Below are 20,868 nucleotides of genomic sequence, written 5' to 3'. Positions count from 1 at the left end.
TCTCTATCTGTTCAGTTGTCTCTTTTCCTAGAAGCTAGAAGACTCTTGCACCCCGTTCGGAGCCTGGACAGGGGATAGGTGCGAGGATAGAGCTCGCGCCCCTTTGCCACAGGCAGCGGGTATTTGGTGCAGATCTGCTGGATTTTTTCTTCTATAGCTCTTTCTTGCCTCCTCTCCGCTCTCTATCTGTTCAGTTGTCTCTTTTCCTAGAAGCTAGAAGACTCTTGTACCCTGTTGGGAGCCTTGACAGGGGATAGGTGCGAGGATAGAGCTCGCGCCCCTTTGCCACAGGCAATGGATATTTGGTTTTTGTCTTCCATTTGATTGCCATTTCTTGATTTGAAGCTATTTGTACTGTATTTCTTGTGTTTGGAGTCCTTTTCTAGTTCCCACAGGCTTAAGCAAGCACTCAGAAGCAAGGGGGTGCCTGGGAAAGGTCAGAGGACAGTGTTGATGCATGTGAAAGCCTTGAGGTTACCTTGAGCACAGTTTGCATGTTGGTTTGGATGCTTTAATGCTTTTAGTTGGGTCAAGTCAGAAGTGAATGCCTAAGATTGCCTTGCCAGTTGGATATTAGTGAATAGATGCCCGAAAAGATAGTCAGAGGAATTGCAAGAGGAACATTGCTGGGGTGAGCCCCTGGGTGTAAAGCATTTTCAATTCAGCATAATTAAATAAATATCAAAAGAAGCGCCAAGGCATTTGGGGCCAGTGGGTGTCTTGTCTACTGTTTTTCATTGTGAGCAGGGGCATTCTAGCTTCCATGCAGTTGTTATTCAGTTTCTTTCTAAGTGAATTTAAGTAAAAGAATTCTTTGGCATGATGCATTGTGGCTGTATTTGAGGCGTTTGACAGTTTAGTAGAGTTTCACTGCCCTTTAGTTTTTTGAAAGCCAGTTTCAGTGGTTCCATTGCTGGGAATGTCACCATCTTTCCACATAGGTGAGCCCTGGTAGTGTTGGGTGAAGGAAACATGCATTGCATTTTTGCCCAACCATCAATTCACAGTGTGAGAGACCATTGACTATCTCAGAGCAGGAGGGGCAAGAGGAAGACATGGCATCAGGGGTAGATGAGGCCGAGGAGCTTGATCCCAATGCCCTTTTTCAATTGCGAATGCAAAGTGCAGTGGGAGTCTTGTCACAATTGCAGCATAGTTTTATGGAGATTATGCAAGCTCCTCCTGGCAGTATTGCTCCTCTTGGAAGCAAGAAGACATATAAGAAGAAGTAGAAGAAGTATAAGTAGACTCACAGCTATGCTCCCTCAGGCGAAGTGATGCACTCGGTTGCACGTGGAATGGGTAATGCCAATAACTTTCATTCAGTGAATCAGGGACATCAATTTTTTCTGCATACTATGATGCATCTAGGGTATTTTGGAGGGGGTTTAGTGTTCCAAGCAATGATGGGACAGCCCACGGAAGGGCTTGTAATGCCAAGCAATTATGTGGGCAGCATGCAGCCCGGAATGCAGAATTTCCAGCAGCATATGATGGGAGGAATGCCTCCTGCTAATGCCAACATGATGTATGCAAATCTTGGGATGCAGCTCAGTATGTAGACAAGGATTCCTGGAGTGATGGGCAATATTTGGAATATGCCACAAATGGAGGGAGTGGGACCCGGAATGTTTAACCCCACCATGGGTACTGGTGTATGGCTCAAAATGTGGGATCAATGATGACTCCGCCATTTTTATAGCCCCTGTTCATGATAATCTTACCCCGCAAGCTGAAAGTTTACAAGAAGGGAGGGGCAACTGTGAAGTTTGAAACTTTCAATGGGATGCAGGACAGAGTGAAGGCTTTGACATTTGTGCAACAGTTTGATGCTGCCTATTCAAGAGGACATTTCACGGAGTCTTCCAAAGTTTGAAAGGTAGCCACCTTCTTGAAGGGAAATGCCCTCCATTGGTGGACCGATTTACTTTTGCAGGGCAGAGCGCCTACCACTTAGGTTTAATTATTGGTCTCTTTAGTAAGGTATGTATGCTTATTCCTTGTAAGCATATGACCAGTGCATAAGATGTAGCACGCTTGTTCATCAGGTATTGGTATCCCATTGGAGATTTGACACGACCATTGCTACGGATATGGATTCAAAATCTATGTCCTATCTATAGAGGGCCCTGTTTGAAAATTTCAGCACAAAGCTCCATATGTCCACCGGTGCAGTTCATCTGCAGTCAGATGGGAAATCAAAGGTATATAATTAGCTGGTGTTTGATGTCTAAAATCTAATTGTCATGATGTGCTGTGAAAGTGGGAGCATTATCTTCTACTTGTATAGAACATCCTTAATCATACATATTCATCGAGCATTGGTCGTACATCATTTAAGTAGCATTCGGCAAAATATTTTCCTCACTCATTACCAAAAGGATCTTGCGGTCTCTTGATGTCAATAAGACTGCAAAATCCATGGAAAAGATTACGGAAACTGTTAAATATAACCTCGCCAAAGCGTAAGCAACGTACATGTGCCAAGCCAACAAATCCGTCGAGATGTCACCTTCAAGGAGGGAGAGTGGGTTTATTTAAGGATTATCAAGCAAACTTTACAACATGTGGGCAAGCGATGTCCCAAGCTCTCCTTTAGAAGCTATGGACCCTTCTTGATTATTAAAAAGATCACCGACATCTCCATGAAGTTGTGGCTTCTAGATAGTTGGACGATGCACAATTTCTTTCACGTATCGCGGTTGAAACCTTATATTGGCCGAGTATTCAGTGATATCACAGATAAGCAGCTACTTGAAGTGATCGATGATATAGAAGTTATAGAGCCAGAGCATATTCTTTTTCATAATTGAAAACATGGGTCAGGATGTCACATCTGTGAATTCGATACCAAGTTCAAAGATCAAGGGATCCATGAAGTTGTTATGGTTAGATGAAAGTTTTTTTAAGAAGTTCCCATAGATATTAGCGGACTACTTGGAAGCGATGCAGTTAGCGCCAAGTTAAAAATAAGGGAATGTCACATGCATCCTTGCACTTGGGTGCAAGATGAGATACTTGTTACATTAACAAGTACTAAGTATATCCCTGAATAGGTGATTTTGTCAAAAATTGTGACCCCTTTGTGAGTCCTAGTCCAGTGACAGTCAGGCGTGAGCTGCATAGGTTAGTCTCTCAAGCCCAGGGCAAGTCTGTATTCAGTGATACCCATTGGAAAACAATAGTAGTGTGTCTCCATCTTCGGGTGACAAAGGCTGATTGGTCAAAGTCAAAGACTGAGTGATCAAAGTCAATGGTTGACTTGTTAAAGGCCGACCGATCAAAGAATGACTGGTCAAAGACTAATTGATCAAAGGCTAACCAGTCAAATGTTGATCGGTGAAGAGCTAGCTGGTCAAAGGCTGAATGGTGAGCCTGACTAGCCTTATACAAAGGGCTCTTTGGGCCCTTTTGAGACATTCAATTCTATAGGCGACTTCTCACAGTTCTGTAGTGCCTAGCATTTGCCTTGATTCAGCTCCTCCTTGGTCACGATGGGTGGCAGCAATCTGCCACAACAAACAACAGGGTTTGGGCAACATATGATCGAGATTTCAAGAGTTTGTTTCAGTAGTTTTCTGCTAGAAGCTTCTCCAACATTTCTTGAGCTTATAGCTAGAATTGTACTCTTTTGATTGACTTTGTCTTCTTGGAAGCCGAGCTTTTGGTCCTCTTCTCTCCTCTACTACTTCATGATGCTTGGATGTGTGGCCTTTCCGGATCTCAACACAACCATGCACTTGTGGTGGTCAAGCTGGATTATAGACCAAAGCTCTGATACCAATGTAACATGCAACAGTTAATGATCATGTAATTGCAACGAGACCTTCATTAAACCTTACTGCTAGGCGTATGTGTATGCACCACAGATAGGAAGAGAAAGAGAGTTTAGGGTTATAGAGAAATGGAATTGACGACCGATTGGCTCCTTGTACCCATTGAGGGTTGGAGAATTTACTTTAAACTTGGAGAACTTGAAAATGCAAAATACAATCGTGATGACTCCACGGAATGTAACTTTGAGTCTCACACCTTGAACACGGAGAGTTGACCTGCAAAGCTTGAGAAAGAGACCAGCCACAACTAAGGGCCCAATGCTGGCCACAATGACAATCTAGACCACTGTGCAAGGCTATTGAAGAAGCTTCTCACACTCACTCCATAGTTCCACTTGTGTTTTGAGTGCATTGTTGTATTAGTTTAGATAGTAGTGAGCAGAAGAGAAAGTGAGCAAGGATATCTCCTTGTTACATTGGTATCATAGCTTCAGATTTTCTTTCCCGAGATCGGGAAACCCCACTGTTTTATGGTACATACAAGATCAGGAAAGGACACCATGAGTACAAGTGAGAAGTTCAATGTCGGTAGCGATTAGGGATCTACTTCCGAAGCCCTACCACAGCAGAATCCTGCAGAGCCCCAGTTGTCTGCCATGATGGCCATGATGTAGACTATGATACAGATGGAGCAACAACAGTCCGAGAGTCTCTTTAACTGGATGGTTCAACTCCAAGAAATGTGGGATGATCATGAGCAGGCCACCCGACAGTGTGATAGAGCAGCAAGCTCTTTGGATATGCCATGTGGTAAGACTCCTGACCATCTCGTATACTCTAAGATCATGCTACAACGGAGAGATTTAAAAATTATGGTGTGAACACAGCCCAGTGGGTTCAGAGATCAAGGAGACCATGCCCTCCCCTGCCTCCACAACGTGAGACAGCCTGACAAACGCAGGTCAGAGACATTTTCACCGCCCACAGACGACCCACCATGGTGCTGGGCTTCGGCTTCTTAGTCATAGCTTCTGCCTACTTCAGCTAGTCTCTGACTTTGATTCATATATTTTCGTATATTTATATCTGATTGCTCGAGCTATTGAGCTCAGTAGATTAGTTTAGCACTCAGCAAGGGCTCTAGTGTGCCCGTCGCTTCAGCCCATTGAGGCTTGTATAGGATTTTCCTTTTTGGTGTACTTTGTACTTTGTCTCATAGGCCCGCGAGGCCTCCCGCAGACGGTAACCCATCTTTCTTTATTTTCTTTTAAAGTCAAGATAGTTTGACTTTATCTCGTCATCCGGATAGCTTTGAAATTGGTTATGGGGTCTCTGCATGCTGAACCTAAGTCACCGATCTTGTTTTGTAAACATTTCAAGACATGGGTATAAGTGAATGATAGATGACTTTGTGTAATGGAATAGTTGATATTTTGAATTTATGTTATATTAAAATACTCAACAAGAAAAACACAGAAATTAAAACTGCTTATGCTATTTTATGGGTACTTAAGATAACAAAAGTCGCCGGAGTAAGCAGTGAGCACTTGAACAGCATGGAGCTTTCTTTTGTAAGAATGGAAAATGTAAAAAGGAATGTATCAAATAGGAAATAGAAGGTGAAAAGAAAAGAAGAGCATCCTAAATGGTTGCTACCTAATTCTTTTGATGATGCAATAATCACTTGAGGGACTATCTGTGAAAAATTGACCTTCGACATGCCCTTACTATGACAGAATTTCTTATGTGATAGGCAACAGAAGAACGTGCGAGAAATGAGGCTTTGCAATTGGTCAACTCTGCAAGAAGTGAATGTAAACTGCTTCAGAAACAGCTCAATGAGGTTCTTGTCTCAAAAGGAGAAGTGGAAGGCTTGCTAAGGAGCTGTATACAAGTGCTCTGTCAGGCACATGAGGAGTTGGCCTCATTGCGGAGCTCAACAGAACAACGAACACATTGGTTCGACCTGCTGGAGCAAGAAAAGCTGGAGCATTTAGCACTAGCTGAAGAACAGGTTGTGTATCAAATTTCCTTTCATGTCCCTTTATTATTTCTCACTAGGAGGAAAACAAGCAGGAGCTTCTTTTTTTCTGGGGCGCGGGGGTGGGGAGGGAAAGAGACTTTTCCAGAAATCTGCTTAAACGTGTTATGTTGTCAGTTTCAACTCTCAATATATATCGAAGAATCATCTAAGAATGTATGTCATCAGCGCTGTCTTTAACAGATGAATGCAATTTTGATTGACAATCGTCAACGCCATAATTTTGATTTTGAAGAAATGTAGACAAATTTGATTGTTCTGAGGTAAGAGATCTAAAAGAGAAAGATAGCAAGACATAGTAGCAGGAACAGAAGATTTATGTATTCCTCACATGAAAATTGTTATATGCAATATTCTCACTTGTTCAGCTGTCACCTCACGCTTAGGTTCTAATTTGTGGAAAACTCAATGCCACTCAGTATGGAGGTGGATAGTGGCATGTTTAAGGAGCGAAATTTCCAAAGCCACTTTGATATTGGAGTATTTCAATATGAACCAACTCAATATGAGGGGCAGTATTCAAATTGGAAAAAAAAAACAGTTTGTATGGATTTTAGAATGAGACCTTGAAGGCACCATCATAGCTTGCATGGAATAGAATCAGGAGCTATATCAGCCCTCTCATCTTCTGTTTCTTTCCATCGCCAGATTTCCTGCAAGAGGTCTTTAACGCTATTGTCTTCTCAGTCATGTTCTTCAGATGCATTGGTTTTACCTTCTTAGTAAGATCAGCAGTTTTGTTGTATTTGTGCCCGTTGGAAAGGATGCACATGGCTTCTACAAAAGACGCATATCCTCAGGCAGACTGGAGGGTAGGGCAGACTGAATTTCTTCCTCCTCCATAGTTGAATCACATTTTCCTCTTCCATTTTTTTGCAACTTCTCAGTGAGCTTTGAGCTCTCTATGATTTGCATCCAATAGTATGCCTTCTTTGCTTGCATGTTATGTATATCTTGATATCCAATGTATCTCTAGCATATGGGTGTAAATTTTCAGTTGCTACAAGCTGGCATTTCCCCAGCTCAATTTCTGTTTGCTACTTCTTGGTGTGTGTGTGTGGGGGGGGGGGGCGCAGGAGGGATTCAGTATCTTTCAATATAGTGGTGGTTGCAGTGGCCGTTCCCAAATAAGTTCCCTTCTAGCTATTAGGCTTGGTGCTTTTAAAAAAAATGAAAACAAGGGCAAGAGACAGCTAATCTACTGCTACTCTTCTTGTTCTGCCGCTTCTAGTATTTGAATGAGCGTTTTCCACGTGTTGTGATTGTAAGGTGTCTTCACCTTCCAAACCATGTGTGATTCTATACTAGGCGCAGATCCTTTTTGTGGGCTTGTCCTCTCCTGGTGCCACGTGCTGAAAAACTTGCAGGCAGTCTTATGCCCTTTATGGACTCCAGTGATCTGCCAATGCAGGTTATGCTCATCCATCTTAGTTGGGGGTCCTTGATCAAGGGCTAGAGGCTTGTTAGGCCACAAAAGATTCGTCGGATTTTGTGGCCCATGGGCATGCATTGTATACAAGGGACCCAGGCTATGGTTGTCTGCACCATTCATAAGCAGACCTTGCAAAATGACCAGCTGAACAGCTTCTAAGGGTTGTTATTGTAGTCATGTGGCTCTAGATGAAGGTCAAAGAAGGGTAAGCGTTGGGATGATTGTGTGTGAGTGTGTGTGTGTGTGAGATAGATGTGTGTGTCAGTGTGTGTGTGTGTATATGGTGTGTGTAGAGGAGCTCTAGCCATGGCGCCGATTCCAGCCCTCACCCGGCTCTGTTGGTGATCTCGACCTGCCCCTACTGCTGCCTATGGTCCGCTGCTATCAGCCACCTCTCTAGAGCTCTATCTGGTTTCTTTTCCGCCTCGTATTTAGCCTCCTGCAGCTCCTCGTTTTTGTGTGTGTGTTGTGGTGCGACCTCTGCCTTCAGCCTCGTCAACTTTTCCGTACACCTGTACAGTCGCCGTACAGATTCTGTACGTTGACGTCCCGTCTGCATTTCCGTACAGCCCCGTACGCTGTTGCCGTACAGTTTTTCCCGTACGCTGCCGTCCTGTCTGTCGTACAGTTTCCGTACACGTGCACGGTCGCTGTCCAATTTTCCGTACAGTCCCCTCTCTGAATTTCCGTACAATCCCGTCCACAGGTCCGTACACATCTACTGTTCCTATACTTCTCGGTACAGTCCCATGTCTGCTCGCTCCTTTTTTCCTTCTTGTTTTGCCACAGTTCCCTCATGGCTTCAGATTTGGAAGTTTGTACATATGCTCGAAAAGAAAGACCCGCAGATGCTAAGCGTCGCCTACCGTCCACAGGTCCGTACACATCTACTGTTCCTATACTTCTCGGTACAGTCCCATGTCTGCTCGCTCCTTTTTTCCTTCTTGTTTTGCCACAGTTCCCTCATGGCTTCAGATTTGGAAGTTTGTACATATGCTCGAAAAGAAAGACCCGCAGATGCTAAGCGTCGCCTATTAGAGGGTGCATCGCAAGATGATGAACTTACTGTGGAAGCTCAGTACGTGTTTGACACCCTTAAGGATGACTTTCAGCAGTCACGACAGGAATGGGGCAAACCGGTTCCAGAGGTCACGTACAAATTGAAATTGCTGTCCCTCATCAATCCTCTCCGGAAGTTGTCTCAAACTACGGTCATAATTTTCTTTCCAGGAAGAATCCCAGCGGCTAGTGATGTTGCACAGTGGATTAAGTCCATCCTTGGAGGATGCTTTGTAGAGGGAGTGTATTTTGCTTCCAGAGGCTTCTATGAAGTGCATTTATCCGATGCTTCGTGCAAGCAGAGGCTACTTGAGTTCTCTCCCCTGTTTTATGGGAAGCAGATGGTACATGCTATGCCCTAGTCCCCAAACAAGGATTATCAAAGTCTTATACGACATCATTGTCGTGTATGGGTTGAGGTTGGCTGCTTCTTTGGGACAGGTCATTTGCCCTCCACAGCCCATGGGAAACCGTAACAGGTTCTGCATTCTCTGGGACACTGACACACCTACCCCTCCGTCTATTGCAGTGGAAGTTGAGGGAGTACAATTGGGGAAAAAGCATATTGAATTGAAGTGGGGTGTGCTTGTAGGAGCTTGTTTTTCCTACCACAAGTTTGGGCATCTAGCCTCTGAATGCCCGATGGTTCTGCATCAGCCCCCTCCCAATGCTTTGCCACCCCAAACACGGGAAAAATATGAGAATTTGCAAGCTAAGACAGCAAATAGAAATGGAGCAAAGAATGCCAAACCAATCAATCAGGTGCAGTCACTTGCTGGAAAAGGAAAAGATAAAGGAAAAGAGAAGATGAAAGAATCTGCAGGGATTGAGCAGGATGGTTTTCAACAACCTAAGAAGGTGGTTGTTTTGAAGCAACGCCCCCTTCAATCTCGTCAATGGGATGCTTCTTCTCCCTCACCCGGACAGGCTTCTACTTCAGCTCCTATCCTTCAAAATTGGGTGGGGGTATTGAAGAAGGGCATCCCCATATGTGATTCAGAAGAAGGGGAAAATGCTGTGTCTTTCATGGATCATGAAGGAATGCAGCCCATGCAGCCGGAGGCTTTGCCTCTCTGATGTCTTGCTTTATTTTGATACTTTCCTATATATACCTCTCTCATGCTCCAAACACTAAAGTGCTTTACATATAATGTACAGAGCCTCTGCAATGCCTCCAAGTGGAGGCTTTTATGGAATTATGTACATAAAATGCAGCCAGATATTGTTTGTTTGCAAGAACATAATCAACACTCCAAGGTTGGTCATCATGATTATTTTGGCGGTTATGATATATATTATGCTGGTACCACTACCTACTCAGGTGTATGCATACTAGTTAGACATGAGCTGGAACCCTAGTTGGCCTTCAATGACAGCAGTGGCAGATGGATGGTCATACAATGTAATGTCAATGGTGATATTCTTGAGTTTGCATCAGTTTATGCTTCCCAGACCTCTACCATGAGGGCTTCATTATGGGATTCTTTATGCAGATATCTATCCATGGAGATCCAATGCAGTCATCTGTGGAGATTTCAATAATTCCCCCCTACCAAGAGATAACACCACTTCAAGATCTCATATGCTATCATTGGAAAGGCAGAAATGGGATAGCATGCTTGTTTCTGTGCAGGCTGAAGATTTATGGCTGCTACTCCAAGGGTCAGTGCGTGGATATACTTTTCATCATAATGCACTTACAACATATTGGGCAAGGCTTGACAGATGGTATTTGTTTTACCCACAACAATTTGCAGATTTTAGCCCTCATCTCTTTATAGATTTCTCATTGGGCTTGTCAGATCATGCCCCATTGTGGATGAATTTGCAGCTTGGCATGCCTCTGGATGATTTGCCACCTCTTTCCAGTAAATTATTGAATGTCAATCAGGCTTATCTCCGACATCACTATTTCCAGCAAATGATCAGACTTGCAATTCATCCCTTGCCTTTGCATGCCTAGGAGGACCTGAATTATGTTTTTTGGGACAGTTTTGTCATTCGTATGCAGAATGTCATTAGGGAGTATGGCAAATGGCACATGATTGAATGGAGGAATGAGGTTAAATGGGCAAAAGGGACAGCACAACAATTGACTGAATTTTCTCAGTTGAGGCCTCTCTCAGATTTAGAAAATGATACCCTATCACATGCTTAGATTAAATTGACTGTTAATGATCAGAGGAAATTGCATAAATGGTAGATCAGGGCAAGAATGAAGCCCCTCATGGATAAGGGCTGCTCATCAAAAGCCTTTTTCCAGGGCTTACATGCTACTCAAAAGAAAAACTCATGTCTAAGGGTAAGGAAGCTCGATGGCTCTTGGACACACTCTTTCTCTGATCTCCAAGATGAATGCCAAAATTACTTTTAGAAATTGTTCTCTGCTCCTGGTTCCCCATCCAATCAAATGACTGATGCTAGGACTGAATTCCTCCAATATGTTTCTGAAATAGTGGAAATGGATGATGCTCTTATCTTGGAGAGACCTTTTACTGACACAGAACTTGATAATGCATTGTTCCACCTCAGTAAATACAAGTCCCCTAGTTGGGATGGGCTTACGGTGGAATTTTATATTTCCTTTTGAGATGATTTGAAAGACATCCTCTTGCAAATGATCAATGTTGCATGGCAAGAAAATCAGTTGCCGCACTCTTGGAAGCATGGCATAGTCAAACTTGTGCCCAAAAAACATCTGTGTGACCATATGTCAGATTGGAGGCCTATTACTTTGATGCTTGTAGTTTACAAACTCATTGCCAAAATGCTTGTGTATAGGCTTCACGGGATACTGAATGCAGGACTTCATCCTCATCAGTATGGGTTTGTGCCGCGAAGACAAATCCATGATAATATCTCCAATGCCTTGACTGCAATTGAATATGCTAAGTATTCGCATCAAGATGTGCTCATATTTGCAGGTAGATATTGCTAAGGCATTTGACACTGTTCAATGGGATTTTCTCTCTCAAATATGACAAAGTTGGGCTTTGGTTCCAAGATAGCAAATGCAGTTTGCTGGCTTTATTCTGGCTCTACTTCTCAGTGCATTCTTGGGGGTCATCTATCTCGGTCATGGACATTGGGTAGATCAGTTAGACAGGGCTGCCCTCTTAGTGCTCTCTTCTATGCCATTGCAACCCATCCCCTCTTAATGTATCTTGATCATCTTACAACACAGGACAGATGATTGGTCTTAAAATCCGTGGGGCTGCATCTTTTTTGGCACAAGCATATGCTGATGATTCCTTCTTTATGCCACAGAATTCTCCCCGGGAAATTCACATGCTTATGACCACTCTTCATTGTATGGTTTGGCAGCGGGATCGCATGTCAATTTTGACAAATCTAAATTGCTTCCCCTGAAACAATGTGACTTGCATTCTATTCTCTAGCCAGGTCAGGTGGTGCATTCCAAAGATGTAGTCAGGCATTTGGGATATCCTATGGGATGGCATATCACCAGGAAGCAGCAGTTAAAATGGAGCTTCCAAAGACTTCAACATGAACTGGAATATTGGAAAATTTCTACTTGGCCTCTTCATGTCAGGCTCAGAATAGTATAGTCCATTGTAATGTCCTATGTCCAGTTCTTTTTGCCTTTACTGCATTGGTCCTCCAGGGATATTTCAGCCTTAATGTCTCAAGCAATGGAGATGTTATGGAGGACAAAAACTGCTGTGAAAGCATCGAGACTGATGAAGATGGAAATGGTGTGCTCTCCTAGGATGCATGGTGGACTCAATGTCCTCAATATAAGATATCATGTGTTTGCCAGGAAGGCGACTATGCTCCATACCTTTTTCCGGAAACAACAGCCATGGACTTGTATGATAGCATCCATGTGTGTCAACATGAGGACTTGTGCTTATGGTCATTGGACTACTGATCATTGGGAGGTTGTCATCGGGAGATTTGTAGGGAAGATACCTGGCTGTCCCTTCTCTACTGCTCTAATATTTGACTGGAAACAAGTACTGCTAATTGCTCAGGGACAAACTCAATGAGGAAAGAAAGTATTCATTGGAGTGCCATCTTTGACATTCCACTCGCCTTATAGGAACCTGTTTGGGCATACAATCTCATGAAATTGGGAATTAGATACATACATGATGTGGTAGATAATCAGGGCTATGTCTTATCTTTTCCTCAGGCCATTGCTTCCTATGCATTGGGAATGCACCATAGGTCCATATGGAAGAAAATTGCTGATTTGTTACATCCTTTTCTACATGTTCCTCCTGTGGCTGACATAGACAAGCTTATGGATTGGCAATTGCAACACTCTGCTACATGCACTCATCCTGTTCCTCTTCCTACCTTGACCTCCATCAAAGCCTACAGGCTTCTTCAGCCTGCTCCATGGATTCAGCAATATGCTAATACTCTGTGGCATTTAAGGAAGCCAAGGAAGCCCCTCTCATGGTGGCGGAAGAATCTCTGGATATTATGGAAGTGTAAAATGCCATTGAAACAAAGACTTTTTCTTTGGAGATGCATGACAGGCACATTGTCAGTGGGAGTCACACTTGCCAAACGTCGCATTGCACCATCCACATGTTTAAGATGTCAGGCTCCTTCAGAGACTGTCCCTCATTTGCTTTGGCAGTGCCCGTGTTCTAGGAACCTCCTCGGGAGAATTTTAGATCATCTTCGGCTCCGTTTCCCGAGTCACAGATTTGGGAAACATTTTTGGCTCTTTGGCAGATTTATGAGGTCTTTGTCTCAATACTCACTATTTCTCTCTTGGGTGAGATATTGGGCTCTTTGGACAATCTGGAGTGAGCATAATTTGGCATACTTAGGTCGGCAGATTCACAAGTCATATGAATGTTTCCAAGCCTCATTGCGGCAATCCTTATATGATGCCTGCCATGAGGGTGACATGGATACTTCTTGCATAGAGCTTTTCTTTCTACGTTTCTGATCTTTGGGATACTCTCCATTTCGGAGACTTCCCATCTTGTAAATTTATGAGCATATAAATATACTGCACTGGATATTACTATAAAAAAAGTGAGAGAGAGAGAGAGAGAGAGAGAGAGAGAGAGATGCCAAAGGTAACATACTTTATTTTCACAGGCTGAACTGCAAAAGGAAAAGTTTAATGATCTCCAAGTGGAGACTTTAGTCAGGTGTACTGTGATGGAATGTGTGTGGGAAGGGGCCATGAAATCTTTGCAAACAATGGCAGATTTGGAAGGGTGTGATAATCTTAATGAAGTTGGGTAAGGAATATTTACACATCTCTCTCTCTCTCTCTCTCCCCCCCCCCCCCACAAATCCCTTGTGTATCTTATTGTACCTTCTTACCCTTGTTTGGCATGTTTTTTGTTTGCTTTATGGTCTATGTGGAGAGATGGGAAAGACAAAGTATATTGTGAAGAATAAGTAAACCGACTAAATTAAATTTTAGCACAGACAATGCTAGTCAAATTATAATTATATACCTATGGAACACTGCAATCCCTCAATTTGTATTTGAGGTTCGAGTGATTCCTACCTCGGTTTTCTGACAACCATCTGCATGGACGGATTGAAAAGTGAAAATTACTCATAATTTACTTGAACTGTCACTATTTGATTGGCATTTGGTACTCAAATCAGCATGTGAAATTGGAAGGATTTTCATAATCTGTTTGGGCAGGAAAGGTGGTCCACAAACGTGTTTACAATATTCTTGGTATCGACAAAGAATTTGCAAAAAATTCTGGAGGTGTTGTGCATAAAAGGCAATAAAAGTATATTGAAGGAGGCCACTGGTGGAACTATTGCTTTGTTTGACACATGGTTTGATACATTGCACTTGCATAATTGAGCGAATGTCAACATCATAAGCATGAATTCAAATCAGAGTTATCGGCTTAGTGTGGTTGCTTGAAGGTCACCAAACGGGACTTTTAGAAATTAAGGAAGCAAGTTTGTGGGGCCAACTGTTGGAACTACTAAACTCAAGAGTTGGATGCTATCATAAATTGGAGCATCCAAAACCAAGGCCTGGAGCTGGAAGAGTGGTGGTGCCGTTATATCCACATGGTGCAGCCACAAATTGTTGACTCCCATCATCCATGCCCAATCAGCATCTATAAGAGCTATGTATACACATTTGGAGTTCGAGTTGTTCATCTGGGATCTAAAGGTCCATGTTGATTTCCATGGCTTGATTCATGGTTGGAGCAGAACTCTGCTTTGCTCTCCACTGTCTGTACCTCATATCTATGTCACTGCCACTCTACTCTTATAGTTGAAAATTGCTCTTTGGTCAGGTTTAGCAATATTATGATTTCAACTAGAAGACCTATCGGCTAGAAAAAAGAGTTGAATATCTCATGCAGTTTGGATGTCTATGCATTGTGTGATAGACTTCCCACGCTATATACTGAATAACGGTGGAAGGAGATATAGCAATTCATGATATATGCTCCCTAGTTTTATTTTCTTTGTGTTGATGTTGCTCTTTACTTTCTAATTAGAAGCACATAAGCACATATAGTACACATACATGTCCTCCTAACTTCTAGATTGGGCTAAAATTGTTCCTTTTCTTTGCCAGCTCACAAACAGAGACCATTGGAAGGTCTTTTGATAGATATACATATGCAACACCTACAGGGGGAAAAAGGTTTGCTGCAAGCACACAAATGAAAAAGGTGAGCTGCTTGGTAAAGAGACTGTGTGTGTGTGTGTGTGTGTGTGTGTCTCTCTCTCTCTCTCTCTCTCTCTCTCTGCTCACATCCTTTGAGCCTTGTACCCTCCGCCTCCCCCCCCCTTCCGCCCCCCTGCCCAAAAAAAAGAAAACCCAAAATTTGCACCTCTCCTCTTTCCATCACATTTCATCTCTTATAGCTCAAAGTTTTTAAAGCATGCATGTATGCTTTTTCAAGGGCTCATTAAGAGAGGGAGAGCTCAAGTACCTGCTTAATTGTGAAGAAATCCAATGGTGCTTCATTTGTAGAGGTTCATTTGCATTTAAAACGCAAATTTAGTCAAGGATGAGCTTACTAAGAAGTGAGATGAAAACAAGCAAAACTCCCTCTGCTCAAGGACGAAATTTCAAACTTAACAGAGAGTTTGGGTTGTGATCTAAATATATTTTAGGTTGACTCCAAAGAGTCAAGCCCCTACTAAGGCTCCATTTACATGAAGGACTAGGGTTGAGAATTCACATTTACATGAAGGACCACTAAGGCTCCATTTATATGAAGTACTAGGGTTGAGAATTCGCACAAATAATACACAAATGGGTGTGAATGAGTTCACCGTCCCTCCTTTTGTAGTTGAAATTCTTCTAACCAAAAGGGTAATTGTTTGGTTTCTGGCCTGCAAACCTTTGGATAGAATCGAAATCTGAGGATGCTTCCATCATTGGACACAAAGCTCTAGTTCCTCTTTGAGATAATATGGCTTCGCCTTAAGTCTAGCAACAAAAGGATTCATATTACTGCTTAGAAGCCTCAAACCTGTATTTCAATTTGCTCTCCCAAATGCTTTACGAATCTGTGGTTTTTGAATGAACTGCACTAGGATCCCCTCTAGGATTTTGCTTAGAGAGTTTCTCTGGTCAGACTAGAACGTCAGCAGGCAATATAGAGATAGCCCACTCCATTCCAGAGGAGATTGTTGTGTACCCTAATGGTAGGTGGTTTGGTAGGCTGCAGTGTTTGCTACTAGACCTTGGTCACACCCTGGGAAATTCTGAAAACCTGTGTATACCTGAAGGAAAGGGTAAACAAAATGCGAATTTGGGAAGATAAGGCATCCGCGTCCTCACTCCCTTCTTCATCACCTTCTTCGCTGCCTTCTTCATCATGGTTCCTTCCCTTTTAGGATCACAGGCTCAAAACTAATTAGAGGAATGCTTAAGACCAACAATGACATGTGTAGTTGGATGGGCAAGTAAGGTTTCTGTGGAGATTCTTCATTGGAGCCCCACAGCAGGGAAACTCACCCCTTTCTTTCCTTGGCCTTGAGGGGCAAGAAGTCTTTATAACAAAGGATAATTTGCTTGAAAGGGCGTGTGTTTAGGCAGTGAAGCCTATCGGTGGTTGTTCGATGAGGTTAGAAGGACTTTCGTCTGGATTAGAGCGCTTCCTGTGCTGCTTCCAGGGCTGAGAGTCCAGCAGCTCTCTGCCCAGCCAGCATTGCAAAACAATGCCCCACAAAGGCTTTCCTTCTTCGACCAAAGTATTTAATGACGCTCGAATGCAGGTTTTGCAGGCTGTTTCACTGAACAGCATCAACACCAGATTATTTTGTCCAATGATAATGTTTAGGCATTGCAAGGATGAGCTAGAATGCTGAGATTTGTGGATGCTGGGATGGACCTGCAATGCCAGTGCTCAATGATCACCCAGCCTTGGCCCTGCATGGTGCTTAAGACTTGCCCGCTAGTGTGGCTGGGTGAGCACCACTAGCCTGCACGGGGAGCCTCTCTTAGCAGCATGAAGTCAGAAGGACTATAGAAAGTCTTGGAAATTGCAAAGCTACATACTTTTACAAGCAAAGACTTGACTGGTCAAATCATTGGGTATGGAGGGGGACCATGTTTGCTAAGCTGTCCTCTAGGTAATATATAGGAGCCTGTCGAATGATACATACAGACATGAGACGCTGAATGAATTTGGAAATCAAGGGATTTGTTTTTGTGGCAAGGTCGAATGCCAGCGAAGCACATAAGAGGACAGGACATGACAGGAGATACTCCTGGGTCTATGCTACATTGATGTGATTTTGGATCACTTCCATTAGCTTTGATGCCTAATCATTACTACGAAAACTTGATTGGCAGCTAAAACTCTTAAATCAAGGTGGTTTATTGATAGATACTCCAAAATAGTCAAATGTTTTTCACGACTGACGTCAAGTTTACGATTTATGTTGCCTTTTGCAGTGGAAATGAATAAATGATGCTTGCATGGTTCAATTGATTTATATGTTCTGGAATTTTGTAGCATATGCCATTGTATTCGTGAGGGCTACATCCACACTCACTAATATGGTCCATGAGATAATAATCTTTGAATATTGTGTTTTTATATGTTGCATGGTGAAGTATCGATCTTGGGAATTGGTGGAAAACTAATCACTGTGCATTAATCTGCAACACCATTTTAGCTGGATTGTTCTTGACAACTGTGGTATTGTTTCACATAAAAAGGGGATGCTCTAATCTTGGAGAAGGTTTACCTTGTAAACTTTCCACCAAGTCGCATTTTTGTGTAATAACATTCCCTGTGACTTCATTCATCCTTCACTGTGACGTTATGCTATAATCAACACCTTTTTGAAGTCGTGTGAATGTTACAGTAGCTAGGCCTTGCTACACATCTTACAGTTGTTGATTGGGTAACTATTGCCTGATTAAAATTTATAAGTTTGGTAGGGAGGACTATACGAACACATTATGTTCTTGTAGGCATCGTTTTGTAGAATAGTTATCATCGGTGGAGACTTTGTTTTGCTTATTTCTTTACTGCTGTACTGATGCAGATGTTGTCACAAGAAGAGGCGACTCCACAAAAGAATTTGGACCTTTTGTCTACACCGAGGTATTCACCTAACAACTTAGGCATTTGCATGAGGAACTCATGCAGGTATTAGGCCTGGCTTGAATGTGTGGACTTAAATAGATGTATGAATATTATTAATGCACATCAAGGCATTCTTGTTCACACACACGCGCACACATAAGCACACACACTATGTTGTCACACATTATGTTATTCATTCATTGCTTTTGTAAATGAATTTTCAAGGTTTCATTTTTCCCCCTTGGATGTGTGAGTGCCCTTATTACTCACTATAATTTGTAGTCTAGAAAAGCAGTTTTCTTTCCGGAGTCTTTTACTCAGGGACAATATAGAATATCATACTTCGTCTGACAAATGCAAAATGTTAGAAGTTTAGAAGCATTGACACCTTTGAACTTGGGATCTTGCAAGTGTAACACTGAAAACCATCCATATATTGTTTGGTGACCTGCACTCTCACTTTAGCCTGAAGAAGAACTTCTAGGCTTTGGATATGAGGGATAGAATTGATGAGGAAATGCATACCCAACCAAACCTTAGACTCCATATGTGTACACAGCCACACTAGTTAACTGGCAATTGCAATTTGATTCCAGAAAATCACGGTGGACTTAAACGCTATTAACATGTACCCAAGAAAAGTTCAAACTTGGACGGTGGAGATCTGTGCTCTGGCCGGATTTATGCGAGGATATTTGAGCTGAAGCAGGGATTGACTCGTCAATCTTAACATCAATTATCATACAATAAATCTTGGCTCTGCATCAATCTTATTTTATTATTATTATTTTTTTTTTTTGGGGTGAGGGTGTTAAAAAGGTTTATGAACTTACCATTTTCACTCTTCTTTGCTCTCAGGTCAACATTTCTGAGAGGAGATGGATGCAGAGGAGCCTTTATCTTGACATCACCTGAAAGGATTGACTTCCTTGACAGAGAGGCTGCACTGAGAGAAAATCTTATTAAATCTGAATATGAGGTTGTGCACCGCGATTTAACTACTTGTGATGATCCTAAAAGCAATTGTTCACAAGATAATTTGAATTTTTTGTTTGCTTTGAAAAAGTTAGTAGACATTATTTTAAGAGCTGTATTCAATATTCACCAGGGCAAGCAACATTGGGTTTTTTGGCATGTGAGAAGACATCTCTGCATCTTTGTATGCCTCTCTGTATGAACGAGTCGTTGTAGGCATGTGTGGGCATGAATGACTCTAGTAGCGATCCTTGAGTTTTGAGAATCTCCAGCTGGACATGGTGGTGGCAGGTGGAAATTCTTGGTGATAAGGTGGATGAGCACAGGATAGTCTTAGAAAAAGTGGCTTCATTGTTAGATTACATTTCCAAATCTGCGATGACTGCACAGGGGGTGAGTCTCTCTCTCCCTCTCTCCCTCTCCCTAGCTATCTGCGCCTTATTCTCATATATGTTGGACATTTCAATACTTTGGATCTGGATATTCATTTAGGACGTAAATCCAATAAGCTGCTTTGCTTTTGCAGACAAAAATTCTTATGAGAAGTATCATAGAGCAGCTTCAGAAATTTGAAGGTGTTTGTTCTGGTTTGCATTCGCCAGCACTCACGTAAAATTGCCGCAAGGAGACTTGCATTGGTGGGCAAGAATGATCGTTATACAAATGCGATGACTGAGGTCCGTACACCTTGCGTGCTGTAGCAATCCTGTCTCGCTGGTTTACTGTTCGAATATGGTGCATGTTTCCTTCCCAGATAGCTGGAAATAAAATACTATCACCTGCGTCTACATTATCAATGCAATCTGCACTTGGCAAGGATCGGAAGAAATTTTCTTTGTGGAGAAGCGGGAGGTCGTTCCGTCAATGTCGCTTCTCTGGAATTTTACAAGGGATCATCGGATGCTGTGTCTGACTTGTCTACGGATGCCAAAAAGGGACCAGACACAAGAAAGCAATTGCAGACTAAGGAGTTAACTTGCAACCAGTAAAAGATGATAATGTGGAAGAGACAAAAGAGGGTGAGAGAAGAGGGGGAGTCACAGTAGGCAGAGAGTGATCTCATTCAATCTCCAGATGAAGGTAGCAAGCAACGGCAATACGGGAGGACTCCACAAGATTTCGAGAGTCAATTGAACACCAAGTTGAACAATTCATTTCGTCACCATTAATAACGAGGTTGCAATCTTCTCTCTTTAGTTCCATTTGAGATATTTCATCACAACACGCAAAAGAGTGTAAGCTCTCTCTAATTTTGATTCTTGAAAGTGGACGAAATCATGTAGAAATGTTGCTATACTATTGTCATGCATTGACTATGCCTCATCATGCACCCCTATCAATGGAAAGTCTCAAAAAGTGATCACAAGTAGAAAATGCCACTACTTTTCTCAAATGTATATAGTAACTTAGGCATAGCTTCACATCGATTGTGTATAGTTAGCAATAAATGATTGATGATTATCAAAGCAAGGAGAATTATTTTAAAATTAATGATCATATATCCCAAAAAATTGCTCAAAAGGAAAAACAAATTAAATTCAATTAACAAGCATGCTAGTCTCACCAAACAAAGAATTGATTGCTAAATACTTTCTTCTTTTAATTCTTGTATTTTGTTTCCCTTGAAATGCATTTGCCTCCCTCGTCTCCATCTTTTACTTGCTTCAAAAGAGAACCAGGTTTGATGATAGTGCGAGTGAAGCCCTCTATTGAGGTTGTTTTGACCTTGCTCACACTTCCCTCCAAGTGTTTTGACCACTCGGTGGGTTTGATGGTAGAGCATTAGCAGGGTACCAAATAAGGTTCCTCTAGCCCTCAATCCCATAGGGGACCAAGCTCATAAGAGAGGCCTATCCTCCTTTCAACTAACATACTTTACCCCTCTTATAGCTTTGTTAGTTCAAGCTTTCCAAAATGTTGTAGCACAATCATTATCACTAGGGTACTACACCCATGTACTTTGGATATGTAACAGAGCACTGATAATGCTATAATGATCTCATTCCAAATCTTTATTTCATAATTTTTTGGTTTCACGTTCAAGTTTGGAAT

The 20,868-nt window shown here is 42.3% G+C and overlaps 1 protein-coding gene across 1 annotated transcript in view; it reads left to right on the top strand.

The window, feature by feature from the left end:
* The window catches only part of LOC147896248 (uncharacterized), a 29,145-nt gene extending 9,565 nt beyond the window's left edge, over positions 1–19,580 (top strand). Inside the window, exons 8-14 of the mRNA XM_087383057.1 lie at positions 5,530–5,790; positions 13,394–13,539; positions 14,865–14,961; positions 17,801–17,859; positions 18,700–18,820; positions 19,108–19,209; positions 19,343–19,580. Of these exons, the coding sequence (XP_087239183.1) occupies positions 5,530–5,790; positions 13,394–13,539; positions 14,865–14,961; positions 17,801–17,859; positions 18,700–18,820; positions 19,108–19,209; positions 19,343–19,429 (873 nt within the window). The 3' untranslated portion in view covers positions 19,430–19,580. The remainder of the gene's footprint in view (positions 1–5,529; positions 5,791–13,393; positions 13,540–14,864; positions 14,962–17,800; positions 17,860–18,699; positions 18,821–19,107; positions 19,210–19,342) is intronic.
* The last annotated feature ends 1,288 nt before the right edge of the window (positions 19,581–20,868 follow it).

Source organism: Dipteris shenzhenensis, chromosome 12 (genome assembly GCF_047967505.1).
Source record: "Dipteris shenzhenensis isolate YYH24624 ecotype China chromosome 12, Dip_SZ_1.0, whole genome shotgun sequence".
Taxonomy (NCBI): Eukaryota; Viridiplantae; Streptophyta; class Polypodiopsida; order Gleicheniales; family Dipteridaceae; genus Dipteris; species Dipteris shenzhenensis.
This window is presented reverse-complemented; position numbering and strand designations above follow the sequence as displayed.